General features: G+C 43.2%; 1 protein-coding gene across 1 annotated transcript in view; it reads right to left on the bottom strand.

Annotated features, from left to right (window-relative positions):
• Positions 1-11,805, bottom strand: part of LOC137368965 (uncharacterized) — a 98,842-nt gene extending 87,037 nt beyond the window's left edge. Inside the window, exons 1-3 of the mRNA XM_068029357.1 lie at positions 11,737-11,805; positions 4,766-4,969; positions 1,890-2,782 (exon numbers count right to left, since the gene is read on the bottom strand). Of these exons, the coding sequence (XP_067885458.1) occupies positions 1,890-2,782; positions 4,766-4,798 (926 nt within the window). The 5' untranslated portion in view covers positions 4,799-4,969; positions 11,737-11,805. The remainder of the gene's footprint in view (positions 1-1,889; positions 2,783-4,765; positions 4,970-11,736) is intronic.
• Positions 11,806-23,245: the final 11,440 nt, after the last annotated feature.

Genomic DNA, 23,245 nt, shown 5'->3' on the forward strand with positions numbered 1-23,245 from the left:
GACTGCTTAATTCACCACACCCACTTCACTCAGCTACCAACAGTATCTATCAATCACAACTCATACCTCACATTCATAGATTCACCTCACTCTCACGCACCTAGCACTATTGCAAGCCTCACACCCACCTCTCACAGCCTGCACACAGTGCCAACTATTCAACCATGACAGGCACATCACCCAAACAGATTGCACCACACTCACTGACACATTTTCCTCGTTCTTGCAGGACTAGGTGGGGCAAAACAGGAGGCAGCAGCACTGAACCAGCGGGGGACAGGTACGGATGCATGCCCTCACCCAATGGAGGAGACAATGTTTGCCATCATTGGGATACCAATAACTGAGAACATGACCAGTAGCAGGGCTTTGTAGCAGGGCTTTTAAAAAAATTAATTCCTGGGATGTGGGCGTCGCTGGCAAGGCCAGCATTTATTGCCCATCCCTAATTGCCCTTCAGAAGGTGGTGGTGAGCTGACTTCTTGAACTGCTGCAGTCCATGTGCTGTAGGTTCACCCACAGTGCTATTAGGGAGGGAGTTCCAGGATTTTGATCCAGCGACAGTGAAGGAACAGTTCTAATGAAAGGTCACTGACCTGAAACGTTAACTCTGTTTCTCACTCCACAGATGCTGCCAGCCCTGCTGAGTATTTCCAGCACTTGCTGTTTTTATTTCAGATTTCCTGCATCCGCAGTATTTTGCTTTTACTTAAGAAATACAAAGTGCTTGGAATACTGGTAGTAGGACATTTACCATCAATTGCAACATTCAGCCAAATGCACACTTGTCCAATTATTGCATACAGCCCATTATCTATCTACTAAATGTTTGAAACTTGACACTGTAGGCCTTCCCAATGACTCTTTGGGTTTATCTATTGAGCAATTGAGCCATAGTGAATATGAAGGTCTTGGTTTAAATATCCAGTCTGTGCTAGGTTTGGTGATTTTATTAAGAACCATGATAGAAATGCTCCAATTGGCCTCAAAGCTTTGGATTAGGGAAGGGAAAATTCAGTCAACATTTCACCTCCTGACCATTATCGAGCAGCTATTGTTGAGAGTCTAAGTGCGAATACTGGGTAAGGAAAAAATTGGGCTCAGCTGATTAAACAAACAGTCTACTGACACTCATTGTCTAGGCCTACACAAGAGTAGTAGGCACTTATGTAAGGCAATGGAGGGCAGCCAACGTCATGTGACTGTACCTCAGTAAGGAGTCAACGCATTCTGCTGAGGATGGAAGTGAAGCGAGTTGTTGGGAGGAGAAAACAACCTCAGTACTACAGCTTTAAATAAACACTCCTTCCATATCCATTCAGGTATGAACAAATCATACTGCCATAAAACAAGGATGACAGAACACTTTTAATCAATTGGGTCTAAGTTATCATATGGATACGATAAATAATAACTTCAGAAAAATATTTTGCTACCTAAGCAATACTACTGAGATTTTCTGTTGTTTGGGAATAATATAGATTCCATAATCCAGGAAAGATTAAAAGATGATGTGACAAAATGTGTACAATAACTTTCTTTCAGATGCACAGCCAGCAGGTACTTGCTGACTCCCATCCAGAAGGATGAGTTCAAATCTAAACCTTGACCAGTGTTTAAAACTGATCCGTTGTTCTTCTCTGGGGAGAAAGGAAAGAGTTATGCTCAGTTTTAACCCTAAAAAAACACATCTGATCAGAAACAAGTGGCACTTCACTCCAATGGGACATTGTCAGTTCTGGTTTCCAGAGGAATGTGCATTGATAAAAAAAATGATATAAGTTGCTACAGAATGGAAATGACACTTTGTGTCCCCTGCATGAACTCATAATTTTTGATGGCGGTTATGTTTGAGGTTTACTCGCCTTAAATAGAACTTATCACCTTACCTCTCGAGTATCATTGTTGCTTTCAGGTCTTCTTCCACACTGACAATAGACAAACTCCACGCTTTGTGTAACAAAAACTCAAAATTAAAAAGACAGTCAGTTATCAGAGTCGCTACTTGATTCGACTGCAGCAGGTGGTAAGGAATTCCATTCAGTTTCCGTCGATTGAACACATAGTTTACTTTAAAATCCTTTTTGAACACCCAGGCCAGAGGTTGACTGTTGAGCTCCTCTTGGTCACAGTTGCTTGACTCTCCTGAGAGAATAGTTGGTTTCCCCAAAAAATAACTTGCTATAGTCATGTGCAAAGATAGTTGAGCATCTTTGGATGAGAGGTACCTCTTCAAACAGTTAAGTTTCAGTGCAGAATGAGCCCAGTTAAATGTATAAGCGTTGTCGGTCCTGCACTCTACTATGTGAATTTTCAAGTCTCGTTGAAGTTTAATCCAGATCACCAGAGGGAACTTAGAAAGAGAAACATTTTGGAACTGCTGGATCTCCTGCATGACCATCTGGTCCAAGGATAGAAGGTCAGTCATTTCATCAAACGTGATACCATTTCTTGACAATGTCAGTAACCCTGCTACTTTCCTCACAAGCTCTTCTCCATGTTCTTTCTCCAATCTGCTAAGAATCACAGAATACAACTGATGTAGACTTTGCGGCAGAAATATGTCTGAAGCTGGGATGGAGGATTGCCAGTTGAGGGATTCACTGTATGCGCACTGGAGATAGAGAGGAATAGGACAGGCAGAGCAGGCTTCCAGTAGTAAATACCATTGGTCAGCTGATAGTCTTCGGTGGTCTTTTTCTAACCAATGACTGATTATTGTCTCTATTTCCATGGAACTGAGTGGTGGGATGTGAAGAATATTCCCATGCTCTTTCAACTTCTGTTTAAAGAGTTGAGACTTTGTTACAAATCTGCTTCACTCCCTTATTAAATCAATACAAGAACCTCACTGATAAAAAAGACTTTCCCCTTGACATTAGTTTATGTAATCAATGATAGGATGTACTGGAATATCAAACCAAAGTGACAAAATGTATTTCATATAGACATAATACGTTATAAATCTCAAGCATACAATCACGGAAGGTGCTCAGCAGAGTTTAAGTCCTTATTTGTATGAGTGGGTGGGAGAGGAAATTAAAGTCAGCTCAGGCCATTTCTGCCACATTTTCTACCAATTTCAGCGAGTATTGTTGAAGGCCTCAAAACATGTCACCTTCCACCCTCTTGGCAAACAATCTTTCTTCCTGAATTCTTCATTATCTTTGCTCCCTTCTCCTCTTAATATTTCTCCTCCCTGATATACTTATCTCTGGCAAGAGGATGGCAGATAGATTGAAATGTATCCATGGCACTGTAAGACTAGTTCCGAGTGACTTATCCACCAATCTAACCATGTAAGATAATCTTTTCCTATGGGGAAGTGTCAGGCCTCCAAGTCAGCATCTTTCCTAGCTGACACCAGTGAGATTAGAAAAATAATTAACACAAGCCTACATTTCACTGCTAGGTGAATCACCAATATTTAGCCCAAATCATTTCCTATTTTTAATACCAACCTAATGTTTGGCAGTTTTCAGGAGTTTTGTTATCAATGTGCTATCCAGTGAATCATTATGCTCACTTGGCTCTGGAAAACCCAGTTTGCCAATGCCCTAATAGGTAGGGTGGTCCTTGCTGGACAAGCAACATACTCTGTACTGTTAAGCTGTGCAGTTTTAGCTGGTTAAACACCAGCACACAATTTGCTTTGCCAACCTGCGTCTAACCTTTTTGGACTTAGGTAAGTATGGGGGAAGGGGTTGTCCATGTCGGGAGAGATTATTCACTCCATGTCAGACAAACAGAATTGTGCATGTATCCATTTCATGAACAGTAACTTGACTTGCAGACTCTCAAGCACAATGGGTTTGTTTCTGTACAGGTCAGGCATTCAGCTCACCAAAAAATGTGGAAGAAAACACATATGAGTATTTCTGTAATTCTAACCTTCAACAAGCTTTTCATTGTTTGCCACCATGGCCCTGAAAATAATTAGGATATCCCAACTTACCACTTGATCAGATAAATATGGCCAGTGATGCTGGAAGATGTGTGTCATGAAGAGGACACCTACAACTGAACACAACACTCAGAAAAATGCTTCTGACCAATTACTGGTGCACAATACAACCCTTCGTGACAAGGAGTTAGCAGCCCAGAATTAAAATCTCTGTTGCCTGTCATTGTAGGTGACGGGTATTTGCATGGATAACATGCCCGTCACTTTCCCTGTGGAAAGGGAGCATCACCTTGATGAAGCACAGAAAATTTCTTGGACTACAGGGTCCATAGGATTGAACAGCATCAAAGGTGGCATATACATACAGTACGGTCCCCACTCCGTGACAGGCAGGGTGCCCAAATGTCCTTTGAGGAGAGGACCTCTGTGCCTACAGGGTAAGCCACTTTGCATCATCTTATGCAGCAATCCACCCACTTTTCCACCCATCAATTAGAACACTGCACCACTCAAATATTTATCCACAGACCCAGTTTTAACAAAAGATGTATTAATAAATTAATATTGTGTTCACTACGCTGTCAGAAAAGCACCAATTTTATAACTGAACTTTAAATGCTCCATGTAGTTTTAGAGATTGAGCTCTATAAGATTAATTGTGCTGCATTGATATTTGGCACAGTGAATGCCAGAGTACAAACTAATGACCGATAACCTTTCAGTTGCTTTTATTGAGCTGTGACCATTGAATGATATTAGAGATCTAAACATAGCCACATTTACAAACATGTCCAAGCTGATTTGTGGAAACAGTACAGTAAGTCAATTAGTCAACCTTCGTTGCTTAGCACATTTTATTACCTTTAGCGCCGCTTGATTCTCCTCGACTGACATGGAAACAATGAAATAGACATTTTTTGGCAGTTCTTTTGGCAACCAGGAAAGGTTCCAAGCGTTGTAGTCATCAGACAATTCCTCCAAGCCATCCAAAGTGATCAAGAGAGGCTTGTCTTCAGTAGCAAACTCCAGCAGCGAAGTAAACTCATTTAACAGCCCTGAAAAATCCTAAGCAAAGAACAGGATTATTGTTTTTCTCTGTAGAACCGAAGGTGTTTGGTAGAGCTAGTAGAAAGATTAATATCATTGTTTATTAAAACCATGACTATATTCTATGAACTGAATTTTCAGTCTTGATGAAAACGGACTGGTAGCAACGTAAAAATGGAATGTTAAAACTTGCCATCTTGTTGCTGCCATTGTGGTGGCCACCCACCATTTTGCTAGGGTCCTCTGAATAGGGAGTCCAAACTGCTGCCTAAAGAGGGTGGCTAGCTCATTAAAATATTCAAATCAGGGTCCTATGATATCAATAGCAGCCTAATGCCATTTTTGGACTGATTTGGTGGTAGTCCGGCCTAAGACGTCCTGAAAGGCAAGCACATCTTCATTTTTGTGGGCTCCGAGGAGCATTCCTGCAGCCCCTCAATCCCCCCATCCCCCAAAACCTAGTGTAGGTCTCTGCCATTCTGGGTTCTCTTGATTAGGGCCCCTTGCAGGAACCCACCTTTTTCCAGCTCAGAGGCTACCTGAGACACCTGATACTGCAGCAGCCTGAAGTCATTGGGCTGTCCCAGAGCACTTGGATTCTGGCCCTAGCCCACCACCCGATGCAAAATAGGGTACTGCTCAAAATAGACCAGGCCTCCCAGAAGGACAACTGGCTAGCCAACTCATTCTGCCCACCAGCCACCCAGATACCACTTCAGGGGAAAATCCAACCCGATAAAACAGGAAATCATTGCTTCTTCACTCTGCAGATTCAGTGGAGAGATTCACAATCTTCAATCTCCAATCCCAGGTCAAGAAGGACTAATGTGTGAAATATTCTTATGAGAACTCGCCACTGTTGCAGTATTACTTAGTTCAATGCTCATCAAACCCACATCACCTGCTTAGTTGGGAGCTTGAATGTCTGAAGTCTGAGCCCCTGGATGCATTGCCATAGGCAGTGAGATAGCCAATCTCAAGCAACTGTAGATGGTGTGAGAAATGCAATGAACATCAGTCTTTGGAGGCTTTACTATGCATGTCAGGTGAATTCTTCAAGTGAGAACCAGGCCAAATACAATAAGTTGAGAGGGGAAATGAAGAGGAAAATAAGACAGGCAAAGAGAAAATATGAGAATAGAATCGCAGTCAACATAAAAGGAAACCCCAAAATTTTCTAATAGCATGTAAATAGAAAGCGGGTTGTAAGAGGTAAAGTGAGGCCTATTAGGGACAAAGAGGGTAAAAAATGCTAAGAGGCACAGGGCAAGGCTAGAATACATAATGAGTACTTTGTATCAGTGTTCACTAAGGAAATGGAATCTGACAAAATATCAGTGGAAGCGGAGAGAGTAGAGGCAATGGATAAAGTAAAAATTGAGTGAGGAGGTACTGGAAAGGCGGGTTATGCTTAGAGTGGATGTCACCTGGTCCGGATGGCTTGCATCCCAGGTTGCTAAAGGAAGTGGGGGTGAAGTTAATGGAAGGGCTTGCCATAATCTTCCAATCTTCCCTAGAAATGGGAAGGTGCCAGAGGATTGGAGAGTGGCAAATGTGACACTCTTATTGAAGAAAGGGTACAGGGACAGTCCTAGCAACTACAAGCCCCTATCCGCGCCCCTAGCCAAGCTGTTCCAGTACAGCTACAACACTGGCATCCACCCAGCAATGTGGAAAATTGCCCAGGTATGTCCTGTACACAAAAAGCAGGACAGGTCCAACCCGGCCAATTACCATCAGTCTACTCTCAATCATCAATAAAGTGATGGAAGGTATCGTCAACAGTGCTATCAAGCAGCACTTGCTTAGCAATAACCTGCTCAGTGACACTCAGTTTGGGTTCCGCGAAGGCCACTCAGCTCCAGGCCTCATTACAGTTTTGGTTCAAACATGGACAAAAGAACTGAACTGAACTGAAAAGGTGAGGTGAGGGTCACTGCCCTTGATATCAAGGCAGCTTTTGACCGAGTATGGCATCAAGGAGCCCTAGCAAAATTGGAGTCAATGGGAATCGGGGGAAAGCTCTCCGCTGGTTGGAGTCGTACCTAGCGCAAAGGAAGATGTCTGTGGTTGTTCGAATCAATCATCTCAGCTCCAGGACATCACTGCAGAAGTTCCTCAGGGTATTGTCCTAGGCCCAACGGTCTTCAGCTGCTTCATTAATGACCTTCCTTCAATCATAAGGTCAGAAGTGGGGATTTCAGCACCATTCACAACTCCCCAGATACTGAAGCAGTCCATGTAGAAATGCAGCAAGACCTGGACAATATCCAGGCTTGGGCTGATAATTGGCAAGTAACATTCATGCCACACCATCTCAAGCAAGAGAGCATCTCCCTTGACATTCAAAGGCAATACGATCACTGAATCCCCCACTATCAACATCCTGGGGGTTACCATTGACCAGAAGCTGAACTGGAGTAGCCATATAAATACCATGGCTACAAGAGCAGGTCAGAGACTAGAATCCTGTGGTGAGTAACTCACCTCCTGTCTCCCCAAAGCCTGTCCACCATCTACAAGGCATAAGTCAGGAGTGTGATGGAATACTCTCCACTTGCCTGGATGGGTGCAGCTCCAACAACACTCAAGAAGCTCGACACCATCCAAGACAAAGCAGCCTGCTTGATTGGCACCCCATCCACAAACATTCACTCCCTCCATCACCGATGCACAGTGGCAGCAGTGTGTACCAGTTACAAGATGCACTGCAACAACGCACCAAGGCACCTTAGACAGCACCTTCCAAACCCGCAACCTCTACCACCTTGAAGGACAAGGGCAGCACCACCTGCAAGTTCCCCTTGAAGTGGCACACCATCTTGACTTGGAACTATATCACTGTTCCTTCACTGCTGCTGGGTCAAAATCCTGGAACTCCCTTCCTAACAGCACTGTAGGTGTACCCACAGGGACTGCAGCGGTTCAAGAAGGCAGCTCACCACCACCTTCTCAAGGGTAATTAGGGATGGGCAATAAATGCTGGCCTAGCCTGCGATGCCCACATCTCAGGAATGAATAAAAAAAAGCCATTTTAACATTCGTGGTGGGTAATGTTTTAGAAACAATAATCAGGGAAAAGAATCAACTGGCACTTGGAGAGGTTTGAGTTAATTAAAGATAGCCAACACGGATTTGGAAAAGCTTGACTAATCTAATTGAAATTTTTGATGAAGTAACAGACAAGGTTGATGAAGGGAATATGGTGGATGTTGTCTATATTGATTTTAAGAAAGCATTTGATAAAGTACCACATAAAAGGCTGGTTCGCAAAAGTGAGGATCAAGGAATAGGAGGGTCAGTGTCCAATTGGATACAAAATTGGCTCAAGGACAGAAAACACGGAGCTGTGGTAAATAGTTGTTTTTCAGAATGGAGGATGGTAGACAGTGGTGTTCCCCAAGGTTCAGTGCTCGGACCACTGCTTTTTTTACTATATAAATTTATTTTTTATTCTTTCATGGGATGTGGGCGCCACTGGCAAGGCCAGCATTTGTTGCCCATCCCTAATTGCCCTCGACAACTGAGTGGCTTTCTAGGCCATTTCAGAGGGCAGTTAAGAGTCAACCACACTGCTGTGGCTCTGGAGTCACATGTAGGCCAGATCAGGTAAGGACAGCAGATTTCCTTCCCGAAAGGGCATTAGTGAACCAGATGGGTTTTTATGAGAAACAATGATAGTTACATGGCACTATTACTAAGACTAGCTTTCAATTACAGATTTTTTTAATTAATTGAATTTAAATTCCAACTACCATCAGCCTGGGCCTCTGGATTACTGGTCCAGTGACATTACCACTACGCTACCACCTCCCCCAATTTGGGTCTTGCAATACAGAGTTCTTTCTTTTCTTTCTTTCTTTTGGGCCTCCTTATCTCGAGAGACAATGGATACGCGCCTGGAGGTGGTCAGTGGTTTGTGAAGCAGCGCCTGGAGTGGCTATAAAGGCCAATTCTGGAGTGACAGGCTCTTCCACAGGTGCTGCAGAGAAATTTGTTTGTTGGGGCTGTTGCACAGTTGGCTCTCCCCTTGCGCCTCTGTCTTTTTTCCTGCCAACTACTAAGTCTCTTCGACTCGCCACAATTTAGCCCTGTCTTTATGGCTGCCCGCCAGCTCTGGCGAATGCTGGCAACTGACTCCCACGACTTGTGATCAATGTCACACGATTTCATGTCGCGTTTGCAGACGTCTTTATAACGGAGACATGGACGGCCGGTGGGTCTGATACCAGTGGCGAGCTCGCTGTACAATGTGTCTTTGGGGATCCTGCCATCTTCCATGCGGCTCACATGGCCAATACAGAGTAGAATTTCAAAATTTGCCACAGATACTAAACCTGAAGGTGTGACAGTGAGGATGATACCAACCACCTGTAACAGAACATAGGCTCGCAGAAAATGCAGACAAGTGGCAGATGATATTTAATACAGACAAGTGTGAGGTGATGCATTTTGGCAGAAGGGATAGGGAGAGGCAATATAGACTTAATGGTGCCATTCTAAAGAGTGTGCAGGAACAGAGGGACCAGGGAATTCATGTGCATCGATCTCCAAACGTGGCAGGATTTATTGAGAGGGTGGTTTGCAAAGAATATGGAATCTTGGGATTCCTAAATAGAGGTATTGAGTACAAAAGTAGGGAAGTTATGCTGCACCTTTATAAAGCTGTGGTTAGGCCACAACTGGAATATTGCATCCAGTTCTGGTCACCACACTTTAGGAAGGATGTGAGGGTCCTTGACAGGGTGCAGAGGAGATTTCCCAGAATGGTTCCAGGGATGGGAGATTTTAGCGACAAGGTTAGGTTGGAAAAGCTGGGGTTGTTCTCCCTGGAGCAAAGGAGATTGAGGGGAGATTTGACAGGAGCGTACAAGATTATGAGTTAGACAAGGAAAAACTGTTCCCATTAACTGATGGTACAAGGACTAGAGGACACAGACTGAAGGTTTTGGCCAAGAGATGCAGGGGGAATGTGAGAAAGAGCTTTTCTACGCAGTGAATGGTAATGACCTGGAACTCACTGCCCACGAATGTGGTGGAGGAGGAGACAGTCAATGATTTCAAAAGGAAATTGAATGGACATTTGAAGGAATAAAATTGCAGGTCTATGGGGATCATGCGGGGGTGTGGGACTGACTGGATTACTCTGGGGAGAGCCGGCATGCGACAAATGGCCTAATTCTATGCCGTAAATGACTCTATGACTCTATGATTATCGTACATGTCTGTGGCAGCCAAGAACTGACAATAAAGGGCAATGAAACTGAAGATTGAGTCTTTCTAATCTAGCTCCATGGTCATTTCAGATAAGATAATGAAGATTTAACACATTTGAGTTTCTCACTGAAATGACTTGAGTCAACCTCCACTTAAATTAATGTAGCCAAAATTGAAATTAAAATATTGACTGCAATATTCATATTTTTAGTAACTGGATTATAAAACATTTGCATACAATATTGTTGCAGTATTTAACTGTAAGGTTGGAGGTTAGAAAGCTATTCTTTAGTGTAAGGGTAATTTTCACCTTCATGTCCTGGACAGTAATTTGGCAGAGCAGATTGCCAACCCTGTGTAGAACCAGCTTGATTTCCACCCTGTTGGAATCAATGGGATGAAAATTGGGCCATTTTTAAAATGGTTGGGCGATCCATTCCTCTAGATTAGTGCCCAGGTACTGAAGATGAAAATTAACTTTAAGATATTTTATATTTAGTTACATACCTCGGAGAAATGTATTGCTTTATTGTATATTTCAGCAATTTGGAAGCATAGGCTCCGAAGAAGCAAGCGAATACTTCGGGTTTCTCCGGTGATGCCAACAAAACGTACAATTTTCCGCAGGTCTCTGGATTGAACAAGACTTGTAAGTTTTAAAGCTTCTGCATATTGCAGCCTAACTGGAAAGAAAGATGTTCTAAGGTGATAGCACAAAGATTTCTATTTGTTTTCTTTGTATCAAATATTCTAACTGCAATATTACACTGTAAAGATTGTAATAACCAGGACTGGGGTTTATATTGAAGCAACTTCTAAGAAGGTGCTGTGAAACAGGGCTCCTTATATGCTATAAAATAAATAAAACTGTAATATGAGGAGACCACTACTGTCAGTTTAGTGCTCCTTTAAATCGGATCAGAACATTTCACTATTGCCAGCAACCTGAAATAATGAACAGAGAAAGACAAGCTTATTTCCACTATGCCAGGTAGATCTGAGCGAACTGAACCTTGCCAAACTGAAAAGCCAGTGTTGTATTGCTAAGCTACAAGGTCGCTGCTAGCTGTATTTGCGTGTTGCAATAAATTACAATCCTAATCTTAATTCTGATTAATTAATTACTGTGGAATGTAGACTGAGCCCACAATAATCATTTAAAAACAGTTTAGATTGTGTATTGAGATAGCACCGAGGCAGTTTAAAAGGCCTCGCCTCTTTGATGGAAGTAATGCTGATGAGAATGTCAAGCCTTCCAAAAATATCTGAACAGTTTTAGATCCTCTGCAACAAGTTTAATAGTTTCTGTCTGGAGGGTGAGCATTCCTTCTTTTAATTCTCCAGTTTCGTCCATTTAGTTTACTTTGTCCACATCTTGGGCTGAATTTTGCCAGCCCCTCAACGCCATGGGTCGCGGCGAGGGAGGCCGGTACAATTCTGCAGGGAGAGGCCTGCCTCGACCCCCGGTTGGGGGGGGGGACCTTGGTGCAGCCCTCCCCCGCCGCACGGCAGCGGGCCCTTCATATAAAATATGTAAATTAACAATAATGGTATGTAAATAAACTTACCTGCAGGCGGCAGCCATCCCACGCCAATTTTACAGCTGCCGTTCGTCCTTCGCGCGCCTTCAGAACTCCGTATGGAGTTCCGAGGCGAGAACCTGGAGGGGGAGGGGGAGGAATAAAATTTTCAGGGCGGGAGGGGTGGGGGAGCAGGGACAACAACTTTTATTGGTTGTGTGGATGGTGGGAAGGGGTTGAGGGGAAAATGATAGAAATTGGGGGGGGGGGGGGGGGAAGTTCGGGTAGGGAATAAAGTGATTTTTGTCAATGAGGGCCAGTTAAAAGACCACTGGGGGTGTTGGGCAAGGTCCTCCATAACATAAATGTTTATTTAATAAAAATCGGAACTACTGTGCCTTTATAAATTTATATCTGTGTGAAGGGCTTAAAGCCCTTTAAAAATGGCACCAGCGCCTGCGCAATGGTGCCGGCTGCCGTTGCCAGGGACGCGCGCGGGCAGCCGCCCCGTCTACATCATCAGAGATGGCTGCTCCGCCCCCTCAGTTTAAATGTAATATTGCGGGGGCGCTTCGGCAGCACTTCTGTGTTGGAAGGCCGCCGAGTTTAAAGCGGCCGCCGCAGACTACAGCGCGTGAATAAAATTCAGCCCCTCGTGTTTCCTTGCTGAACTGGGCCTTCAAGTTATACTGTGTGAATATTAACATATGTATTAAGTTCCTTTTCCAACTATTTTAATGGTGATGTTAACTCATTTAAACAGGTTTCAGACGTTGATATGTGCAGGTGTAAAGTCAGGCCACGATTTTCATTTGTCACCTCAATCGCCTCCATGTATAGTTTTAATGAATAGAAAGAAGAAGGTTAAAATCTACCCGCTGTATATATGCTAATTTGTATCTTAACCAGCTTAGCCATGTTTTTTTGTTTATATTTATAGAGTATTATGGTTCAATTTCTGTAAAGTTTTACCCAGGGCATAAATCAATGTTGACATACTAATAGAAATTCATTAGTTGAGTGCTATCTTAAGTACTTCACTCCCACAGTGTAGCACATGTTTTCACTTAAACATAATTTGTAACCATAGACATGAAAATCCTTGAAGCTGTTTACTATCAAAGCAAAACATTCAATAAATCATTTACATTGTTTTGAATCAATCCACCTTTGAGTGTTATCTGAAACTGGGTTTGTAGTAAAGTCTGTTTGATATTCCACTTGGCAGAAAATGCATTGAACAACTTTTGAATTGTTTTAGTGGTTGGTACTCCCTCTAGGGAATTGAAATTACTTAATGCCAACTATATTATATCATAACATCGCAACTATCCACAGAAAGGCAGTCCTGATGCTCAAATTTGTGATCATTAGGTTGGCAAAGGACTACCAGATTGTTCTAATGTGCTGATGTCCAACATTGATTTAAGGGATATGGGGCAAAGGATATGGAGTTTGATTGCAGATCAGCCATGATCTCATCGAATGGCAGAACAGGCTCGAGGATCTAAATTCCTACATTCACATTTTTTTTTTCTATTATAAATCAGCCAATTTGACACAGCAAAGATCAGACACTTACCCTGAGATCCAATCAGAAGCCAGGAGGGATGCCTTGGCCATGAGAGCACTCTTGCCACATCCCACCTCCCCGACAAGTACAACTGGTTTTTGCTTCGAATATTGCAGACATTCCTTCATGTTGAGCAAAATTGCTTCTCTTCCAATGAAAAATGCAGCTCTTTTAAAAGATTAACAATAAGAAACTTCTAATTACAACGGCAGTGAGCCCAACAATCTTATGTAGAATGCTCTTTTACTCCCCATGGACTTCCATGAGACATTTTGACTGCTGCACATTCGTTCAATCAACACATTTGCACTGAGATTTGTAATGTTTTTCATCTAAATAGCAATGCAAAATTTATGGTGCTGATATAATTAATAGTTAAACACAACCACATTTCAAAGTGTAGGGTTCCTTTTTCACTAAACAGCAACACCTACAAGTATTTTAAAATTGATTAATTACATACTATGACCGATTATTTGCCGGTAACCCATTGCTTTCTCTCTAAACTTGCAATGATTGTTCAAATATCAACCACATCATATATCATTTGCGTGCTGCACACTGACTGTTTTGAATGTCTTGACATTCATTGGAATGTGTGCAGAAATACAACTAAAACAGAGTTAAAAGAAAAGCTCCTACAATCACCGACTGTGTGAGTTTATAATCAAAACAGGTACACGGACATGATTCTGAGTCTGCCACCTCCCCTCATCTCATGTCTCCGATGATACTTATCACAGAGACCTCACCCTCATAATTTATGATATCATCTGAACTCATTTGGGGATATTACTGCTAACAATAGCTCACAACATCCACTAAGATACAACCTCATTAAAGCTGTTAACTACCCTCTGAAAGATGCTTTGCAAAATTACAGTGAACTCCAATAAAACTGGAACAAAACAGAAAAGGCTGAGAAATATTCAGTTGGTCAAGCAGCTGTAGAGAGACAGTTAACATTTCGGGAAATTAGATATAATGAAGAAAGAATGCTCTACCTTTTTATGTGCAGTGTGCTCTGATCACCTCACTTTTGTCTCCTTTCTGCCCCCAAAAGTTTCAAACAAAAATCATTAACCAGAAATGTTTGTGCTGTGGTATATTTAGGCATTTGAGGAAGCAAGAACAGGCAGAATATAGATACACAGGCCCTGATATTTATGGCGAGGCAGAGGGGGAGCAGCTGGGAAACTCTGAAATAAAGGGAATGCAGAGGTCCTGCTGAATTTAACAGCAGGACCTTCATTCAATTTCTTTCTCTGTTTTCCAGCCAGCAGCCAGCCAGATTGAGAGGTTGAGTGGAGAGGAAGGAGTTTGGGGCAGGGGAGATTACTGACGGTGGGGGAGGGGGATCACGGTAGAAGGGGAGATAGTGATATGGTCTGGAAATCAGAGATAGAGTGGATTCTGGAGAAAAAGGCTGATCGTGGAAAGTGGGCTTTGGGAGATCAGGGAGAAGCATTCCTGCTCATCCTGGCCCACAAGCAGTGCTATAAAAAGCTGGACCCGGCCATTCTTGCGTCTCGTCAGAAGCCTGAATTCCTGAGCCCCATCCCGCAGCTGGTAAATCTAAACACTTGCTAAAATCTGCAGTATGCTGCCTCATTACCATCATTTAAATTACTGACTCACCTCTTGAGAGCAGGTTACTACTAGCCTGTGCACCCCACCCAACCCACTCTGGTTAAATGGGAAGTGGGTGTGTTTGAGTCCAGTTGGGGTTGAGTTTCAGAATTTTTAAAAATTGAATGTCCACTCCGCTCCTCTCCCGCCCATCCTGGGGTTTAAAATTCCCACTATTATGTTTTTATGCAACAAGTAATTAATACATTTGGAAATACTAAGGAGTTACTTTGCTGGACTTGTGCAGCCACCAGTATAACAAGTAGCTCGTTACTTGTTGATCTGCTCCTTCAACCCCAAAATTCTCCCATTATCTCCCTTTCCTTGAAGACTGTGACCCATGTTGACATGCAGTTCCATGGTCATCCAACACCTTAACTAAGAGAGCATTCTTCAGATTTGAACCAGAACAGTGAATAGTGGTACGCCAATGAGAGATTGGTTGGCTGGCTGGTGAATGGAGACGAGGGATCGGTGAAAATACCATTTGACCACTAGATTGGTTCCTGGGATCAGAGGGTTGTCCAATGATGAGCGGCGCAGTGGTTAGCACTGCAGCCTCACAGCTCCAGGGACCCGGGTTCGATTCTGGGTACTGTCTGTGCGGAGTTTGCAAGTTCTCCCTGTGTCTGCGTGGGTTTTCGCCGGGTGCTCCGGTTTCCTCCCACATCCAAAGACTTGCAGGTGATAGGTAAATTGGCCGTTGTAAATTGCCCCTAGTGTAGGGAGGTGATAGGGAATATGGGATTACTGTAGGGTTAGTATAAATGGGTGGTTGTTGGTCGGCACAGACTCGGTGGGCCGAAGGGCCTGTTTCAGTGCTGTATCTCTAAATAAAGAAAAAAAAGAGATTGGAGTTTATAAGAATGAGGGGTGATCTCATTGAAACATACAAGATTCTGAAGGGGCTTGATCAGGTAGGCACTGAGAGGATGTTTCACCTGGCTGGGGAATCTAGGTTATATTGAATGACTCAGCTGATCAGGGGGAGATGGTGGTTTAGTGGCAATGTCACTGAAGTAGTAATCTAGAGACCCAGGCTAATGCCCTGGGGACAAGGGTTCAAATCCCACCATGGCAGCTGGTGATACTTAAATTCAATTCAATCATAGAATTCAATTAACAAATGAATTGAAAGCTAGTCTCAATGATAGTGCCATGAAACTATCATCACTTGTCATAAAAACCCATCTGGGGCATTAATGTCTTTTAGGAAAGGAAATCTGCTGCCCAACATGTGACTCCAGATCCACAGCAACGTAGTTGACTCTTAACTGCCTAACTGCCCTCTGAAATGGCCCAGCAAGCCACTGAGTTCAAGGGCAATTGGGGAAGGGCAACAAATGCTGGCCTTGCCAGTGATACCTACATCCCATAAAAGAATACAAAAAAACATGGGGACACAACCTTAGGACAAGGGATCAATTATTTAGGACTAAGACAAAGAGAAATTTCTTCACTCGGGGGCTTGTGAATCTTTGGAATTCTCTACCCCAGAGGGTTGTGGATGTTCCATTGTTGATTATATTCAAGGCTGAGATAGACAGATTTTTGATCTCTTAGAAAACTGAGAGATATGGAGAGAGGGCAGAAAAGTGGAATTGAGGTAGAAGATCAGCCATGATTGTCTTGAATGGCGGAGCAGGCTCGAGGGGCTGTATGGTCTACTTGTGCTCCTATTTCTTATGTTATTATGATCAGTGTGGGAGCCATCACAGTTGAGCTTGCTTATATCCTCTCCAGATTAAGATAGTCTTCAGGAGTGAGAACCATGGTTTTAATCATTCTTTGTTAGCCTGCTGGCACAGAGATCAATCGGGGTGTGTCTGCCACCAGCTCCGATTCAGATCGGTTATCAAATGTTGGACATTCTTGATTTGTAATGCTCAGACCCACCTCCCACAGTCCACTTCCCCACTGAACTAGATTATTCCACTTTCGTCCTGACGTTGAATGCCACATGCCACAATATAGGCAGCCAGATGAAATACCAAACAAAATTTAAAATAGTATTAAAATAAAGTGCTTTCTGAAACAAAATCAGCTTTCCTGGGGTTCAATTAAATCACACAGATCATAAATGCTCTAGTTACTGAATTATTTTATTTAACTCTCAGAAGCATACTTATCTATAAGTAACATTTAAAAAATATTTTTGCACCTCTAGCTATCGTAATGCATCATCATTGGGTGGAAAGAATGTACCAGTTCCAGCTAGACTTAGCTTTGGATAAATTTCAAGGTTAGGTTATATTGAAAGGCTCAGCTGGTGATACTTATATTCTTAAGCTTATATTCAATAAAATTCAATTTGACAAAGGGTAGGTTGTCATAAATACCAGTGGCAATAACTGCTTGCTCTTATCAAGCTGGTTAGACTACACCTGGAGTACTGTGAGCAATTCTTGGTACCACACTTTAGGAAGGATACTTGGAGAGAGTGCAGCATAGGTTTACCAGAATGATACTTGGACTCCAAAAGTTAAATTATGAGGAGAGATTACAAAAATGAGGGTTGTATGCCCTCGAATTTAGAAGCTTAAAGGGTGATTTTATCAAAGTTTACAAGATATTAAGGAGAATAATTAGGATAGGTAGAGAGAAACAATTCCAGCTAGCTGGGGAGTCTAGGACTAGGGTGCTTTCAGGAGTGAAATTAGGGGCTGGAATTTATAAGCTCACCGCTGAGATCAAAAATGGCAGTCCGCCCATACGGACCGCTTGTAGTGGAGCCACCATGATATTCAGCACGGTGGCACATTTAAATGGCTGGTGCAGACCGGCCCGCCCGATGACATGAAGGGGGCAGGGGGTCCGTCCCCGGCAAGGTGGTCAGGCACCATTGCGCAGGCACCGATACCATTTTTAAAGGGCTTCGAGCTCTACATTACAATTTAATGAGATAATGCATAAAAATTTATCTGAAAAAATTAAATAAAGGTTTTTAGCCCCTCTCCCACCCCCCCAATAACCAAACAATTCATTCCTTGTCCTCACCCCCCACAAAATACTTACCTTGTGTACCTGCCCTTTCCCCCACCACAAAGGTCACAAACATTTACCTTTAACCCTTCTCACCATCCCCTACACAAACCATATTAGTTTGACCCCGCTCCCCCCCCTCCCGCACTGAAATACTTACCTGCTCCCGCACCCCTCCCCACCACAACAGCATTACGCCTCCGGATGGAGATCCGAAGGCCCGGGAGTGTTGGCCACCAGCAACAATATCGGAGTGGAACAGATGACGGGAGCGGGTAAGTAATTAATTCTTTAATTTGCATTTTTAAAAAATATGTAAATTCTACTCCTGTCGCCGAGCAGCGGGGGGCGGGCGGTGGCCGACACGAGGCCTTGCCGCCGGCGGCAATATCGGGCCAGACCTTCCTGGCATTGAGGCCCGTGGTGGGCCTCTCCCGGAGGCATTTTCTGGCCACTCCCCCCCCACCCCCCCCCAACCACCACCACGACCCCCCACATTGCGGGGGCTGTAAAATTCAGCCATAGGTAACACTTCTACACTGAAAGGGTGGTAAAAGTTTGGAACTCTCACACAAATGGCAATAATGCTAAACTAATTGTTAAATTGAAATTTGGGACTGACAGGTTTTTGTTTACTAAAAGGTATTAATGGGCCAGGTGGGTATATGGAGTTAAGTCGCAGATCAGCCACGATCTCATTGGATGGCAGAATAGGTTTAAGGTTCCAAATGGTCTACTCCTGCTCCTATCCACATAATCAAACACTCAGTATTCCTAATTATATGACTATGTGGCTAACAAACATTGCGTATGATTTGTCTATGTACCATTCCTTGAATGTCTAAAAGCAACACATAGTAAATGAGCAATTGGCTTTACTTTGACATGTTAGACATTGTAGAGTTTATTTTGATTAATTTCATGGGATGTGGGCATTGCTGGCAAGGCCAGCATTTAAAGCCCACCCCTAATTGCCCTTGAAGGTGGTGGTGAGCTGCCTTCTTGAACTGCTGCAGTCCAACTGGTGCAGATACACCCACAGTGCTGTTAGGGAGGCAGTTCCAGGATTTTGATCCAGCAACAGTGAAGGAACGGTGATATTTTTCCAAGTCAGGATGGTGTGTTACTTGGAGGGGAACTTGCAACTGGTGGTGTTCCCTTGTCCTTCTAGGCGGAAGAGGTCGCGGGTTTGGAAGTTGCTGTCAAAGGAACCTTGGTGAGTTGCTGCAGTGCATCTTGTAGATGGTACACACTGCTGCCACTGTGCGTCGGTGGTGAAGGGAGTGAATGTTTAAGCTCGTGGATGGGGTGCTGATAAAGTGGGCTGCTTTGTCTTGGATGGTGTCAAGCTTCCTGAGTGTTGTTGGAGCATCACTCATCCAGGAAAGTGGACAGTATTCCATCACACTCCTGACTTGTGCCTTGTAGATGGTGGACAGGCTTTGGCGAGACAGGAGGTGAGTTACTCGCCACAGAATTCCAAGTCTCTGACCTGCTCTTGTAGACACAGTATTTATATGGCTGCTCCAGTTCAGTTTGTGGTCAATGGTAACCCCCGGGCAGCCGATAGTGGGAGATTCAGCAATGGTAATGCCATTGAATGTCAAGGGGAGATGGTTAGATTTTCTCTTGTTGGAGATTGTCATTGCCTGGCACTTGTGTGACGCGAATGTTACTTGTTAGTCACTGATACGTTCTGTGAAACTTCTGCAAGACTCACAGTGTCTGGCAATGCTGTACGTGTTCTAATGTCTCTTCCTTAATCCAACTCTTAGTTGCGTGGCATCTGCTTCTTCTTTCTGGCAATCTCTTAGCATTCTGTGAACCAACATTCCTTGAAAAAAAACAAGATCAATGTTGAGCCAAAATTGTCTTCTACCAAGTCCAAACAAATATTACACATTTAATTGTACAAAACTAAGTCTTCTTGCCAAAGATAGAATAAGATCTTATTTTAACTTCTATTTAATAATCTTCTTCTTCTTCTTCTTCTTTGGCCTCCTTGTCTTGGGAGACAATGGATAAGCGCCTCAAGGTGGTCAGTGGTTTGAGGAGCAGCGCCTGGAGTGGCTATAAAGGCCAATACTAGAGTGACAGACTCTTCCACAGGTGCTGCAGAAAAAATTGGTTGTCGGGGCTGTTACACAGTTGGCTCTCCCCTTGCGCTTCTGTCTTTTTTCCTGCCAACTGCTAAGTCTCTTCGACTCGCCACACTTTAGCCCCGCCTTTATGGCGATCGCTGGCAACTGACTCCCACGACTTGTGATCAATGTTATAGGACTTCATGTCGCGTTTGTAGACATCTTTAATATATAATAATATATTTAATATAATTTAATATAATTAATAATATATAGTCAGCAAAAACACAATTTTATTTAGATTGACATGAAAATAAATTAATAATAGGTCTTAACTCTTTGTACACTGAATTAATTTTAAGGGCTGATTTTAATTTGAGGCGGGTATTGGGGGTGCAGGGGCAGAAGTGGGCACTGAACTGCCCAACCACCTGGACCATGAAGCCTGAGGACAAGGAACCTTTAATAACGTACCAAAAACATTCACCTGGGCTTGGATCCTTGCTGCACACAGCTTTTGTTAGCAGGTCAGAGACTGTGTGAGTCATAGTCAGGACAACTGTCATCGGGACATGACACTGTCATTTAAATTATGCCACTCATCCCCAGAATTAGTTGAGTGCATCTTCTCTGAACTGCTTTCTAATGCAATTATATCCTTTTTCAAATAAGGAGACCAAAACTGTACACAGTACTCCAGATGTGGTCTCGCCAAAATCTTGCACAGCTGCAGTAAAACTTACGTACTTTTATACTCGATTCCACTGCAATAAATGCCAACATTCCACTTACGATCACACCCCTTAGGATAGATTCTTCTGATTTGGTCAGTGGTCAGGGACAGGAGAGTGTGGCTGCAGCTGAGGCAGGTAAGGGGACCCAGAGGGTAAGAGTGCAGGTGCCTCAGCCTTTGTGATTGTCCAACAGGTCTGAGGTTCTTTCAGCTTGTTTGGATGAGAGTGGGGGCTGCAGGCTGGATGAGCAACCTGACCATGGCACCATGGTACAGGAAGTCATTCAAGTGGGGGGGGGGAGCAAAAAGGAATGTAGTAGTAGTAGGGGACAGTGTCGTGAGGGGGGATTTACACTGTTCTTGGCAGCAAAGAGCAAGAGTCCAGAAGGCTGTGTTGCCTACCTGGTGCCAAAGTTTGGGACATTTGCTCAGGACTGGAGAGGAACTTATAGTGGGAGGGTGAGGGTTCCGGCGTCGTGGTCCATGTAGGTACCAATGACATAGGCAGGACAAGGAAGGAGGATCTGTATAGTCAGAAGCAGAACCTCAAAGGCAATAATCTCTGGATTATTAACTGAGCCACATGCAAATTGGCATAGGGCAAATAAGATTAGAGAGATGAATGTCTGTCTCAAAGACTTGTGTGGTAGAAGTGGGTTCCAGTTTGTGGGGCACTGGCACCAGTACTGGGGAAAGTGGAGGCTGTACTGTTGGGATGGTCTACACCTGAACCTTGCTGGGGCCGGTGTTCTAGCAAGCTGAATAACTAGAAGTAGAGAGGGTTTTAAACTAAATAGTGAGGCAAAGGATCAAATTTGAGAAGATGTGGTAAATCAAACAGTCGAGACAAGGCAAGTGAGAAAGGTATTAATATGGGAAATGATAAACAGACTGTGACAGGAAGGGATAGAGAGCACAAATCTAAGAGTAAATCAGCTGTCAAGGCTAGACGTTACAAAAATAACAAAGGGACAAAACTAAACACTTTGTATCTGAATGAACCTAGCATTCGAAACAAAACAGATGAACTGATAACGCAAATAGAAGTAAGTATGATATGATAGCCATTACAGAGACATGGATGACCTAGATTGGGACCTGAATATTGAAAGGTACATGGCATTTAGGAAGGACAGGAAGCTAGGAAAAGGTGGAAGCGTTGCTCTGTCAATTAATGATGGTATTAGCACTTTAGAGAGGGATGACTTAAGTTCAGGAAACCAGGATATAGAAGCAGTTTGGGTAGAGATGATAAATGATAAAGGCAAGAAGTCACACATGGCAGTGGTGTACAGGCCCCCTAAAGAGTAGCCACAAGGTAGGACAGAGTATAAAGGAAGAAATAATGGGAGCTTGTCAGAAAAGTACGGTGATAATCATGGGGGATTTTAATCTACATATGGACGGGAAAAATCAGATGGGGCAAAGATAGCATAGATGAGGAGGTCATAGAATGTTTTCAGGATAGTTTGTTAGAACAGCATGTTCTTAAGACTGGGATGAGGAGGAATTTCTTTACTCAGAGGGTGGTGAATCTGTGGAATTCTCTGCCCCAGAGGACTGTGGAAGCTCAATCATTGAGCATGTTCAAGACAGAAATCGAATGATTTCTGAATACTAATAACATCAAGGGATATGGGGATAGTGGGGGAAAAATGGCATAGAGGTAGATGATCAGCCATGATCTGTTTGAATGGTGGAGCAGGCTCGACGGGCCGAATGGCCCACTCCTACTCCTATTTTCTATGATCCTATGAAATTAGGTCTCCCGTTGTTCTGGGACAGACAGCATTCCCCTGCCTGTTCAGTTAAGCAAAAATGTTGGGGGGTAGGGGGGTGGAGTAGGATTGTGGCCATTTTAAAGGCTCCACCCACACCTTTCCCCTGAGTGAGGGTGAGTTAAAATCTGCCACTAAATGTTCAAAACTGTATCCATGTTTTATTTATATAACATAACAAAAATGATCATATGCAATTTTATAGGAGGATCCTATTATTGAAACATTAACAATTTTTAAGGAGAAAGGGAAAGCTATGCATCTACTATATTCCCCCCAATTTTGCTCATATCGTTCATTTTCCAGTTCATTTTTTTTTGTTGGATATAAATGTTGTGCTTTTGAAGGTGAATAAATGAAAATCTGGAAAATTCAGGTTTCCTCTTCATTCCTAACCAGTGACTGAAATGAGTCCGAAGTATCTGGTATAACCCAGGATGTGGATCTGCCCTTAATGTAATGTTATTGCTGCACAGAAGACTGTAATTTATATCAAAAAACTCACATTTATCTGAATTATTTCTGACAGCATAAGAGGTCTAAGCCACCACACATGTACGAACTTACATACAAAAATACAAATTAGGAGCAGAAGTAGACCACTCAGCCCCTCGAGCCTGCTTCGCCATTCAATAAGATCATGGCTGATCTGATTGTAACCTTAACTCCACATTCCCGCCTACCCCCAATAACCTTTGCTTATCAAGAATCTATCTACCTCTGCCTTAAAAATATTCAAAGACTCTGCTTCCACTGCCTTTTGAGAAAGAGAGTTCCAAAA

This window comes from Heterodontus francisci, chromosome 4 (assembly GCF_036365525.1).
Source record: "Heterodontus francisci isolate sHetFra1 chromosome 4, sHetFra1.hap1, whole genome shotgun sequence".
Classification (NCBI taxonomy): Eukaryota; Metazoa; Chordata; class Chondrichthyes; order Heterodontiformes; family Heterodontidae; genus Heterodontus; species Heterodontus francisci.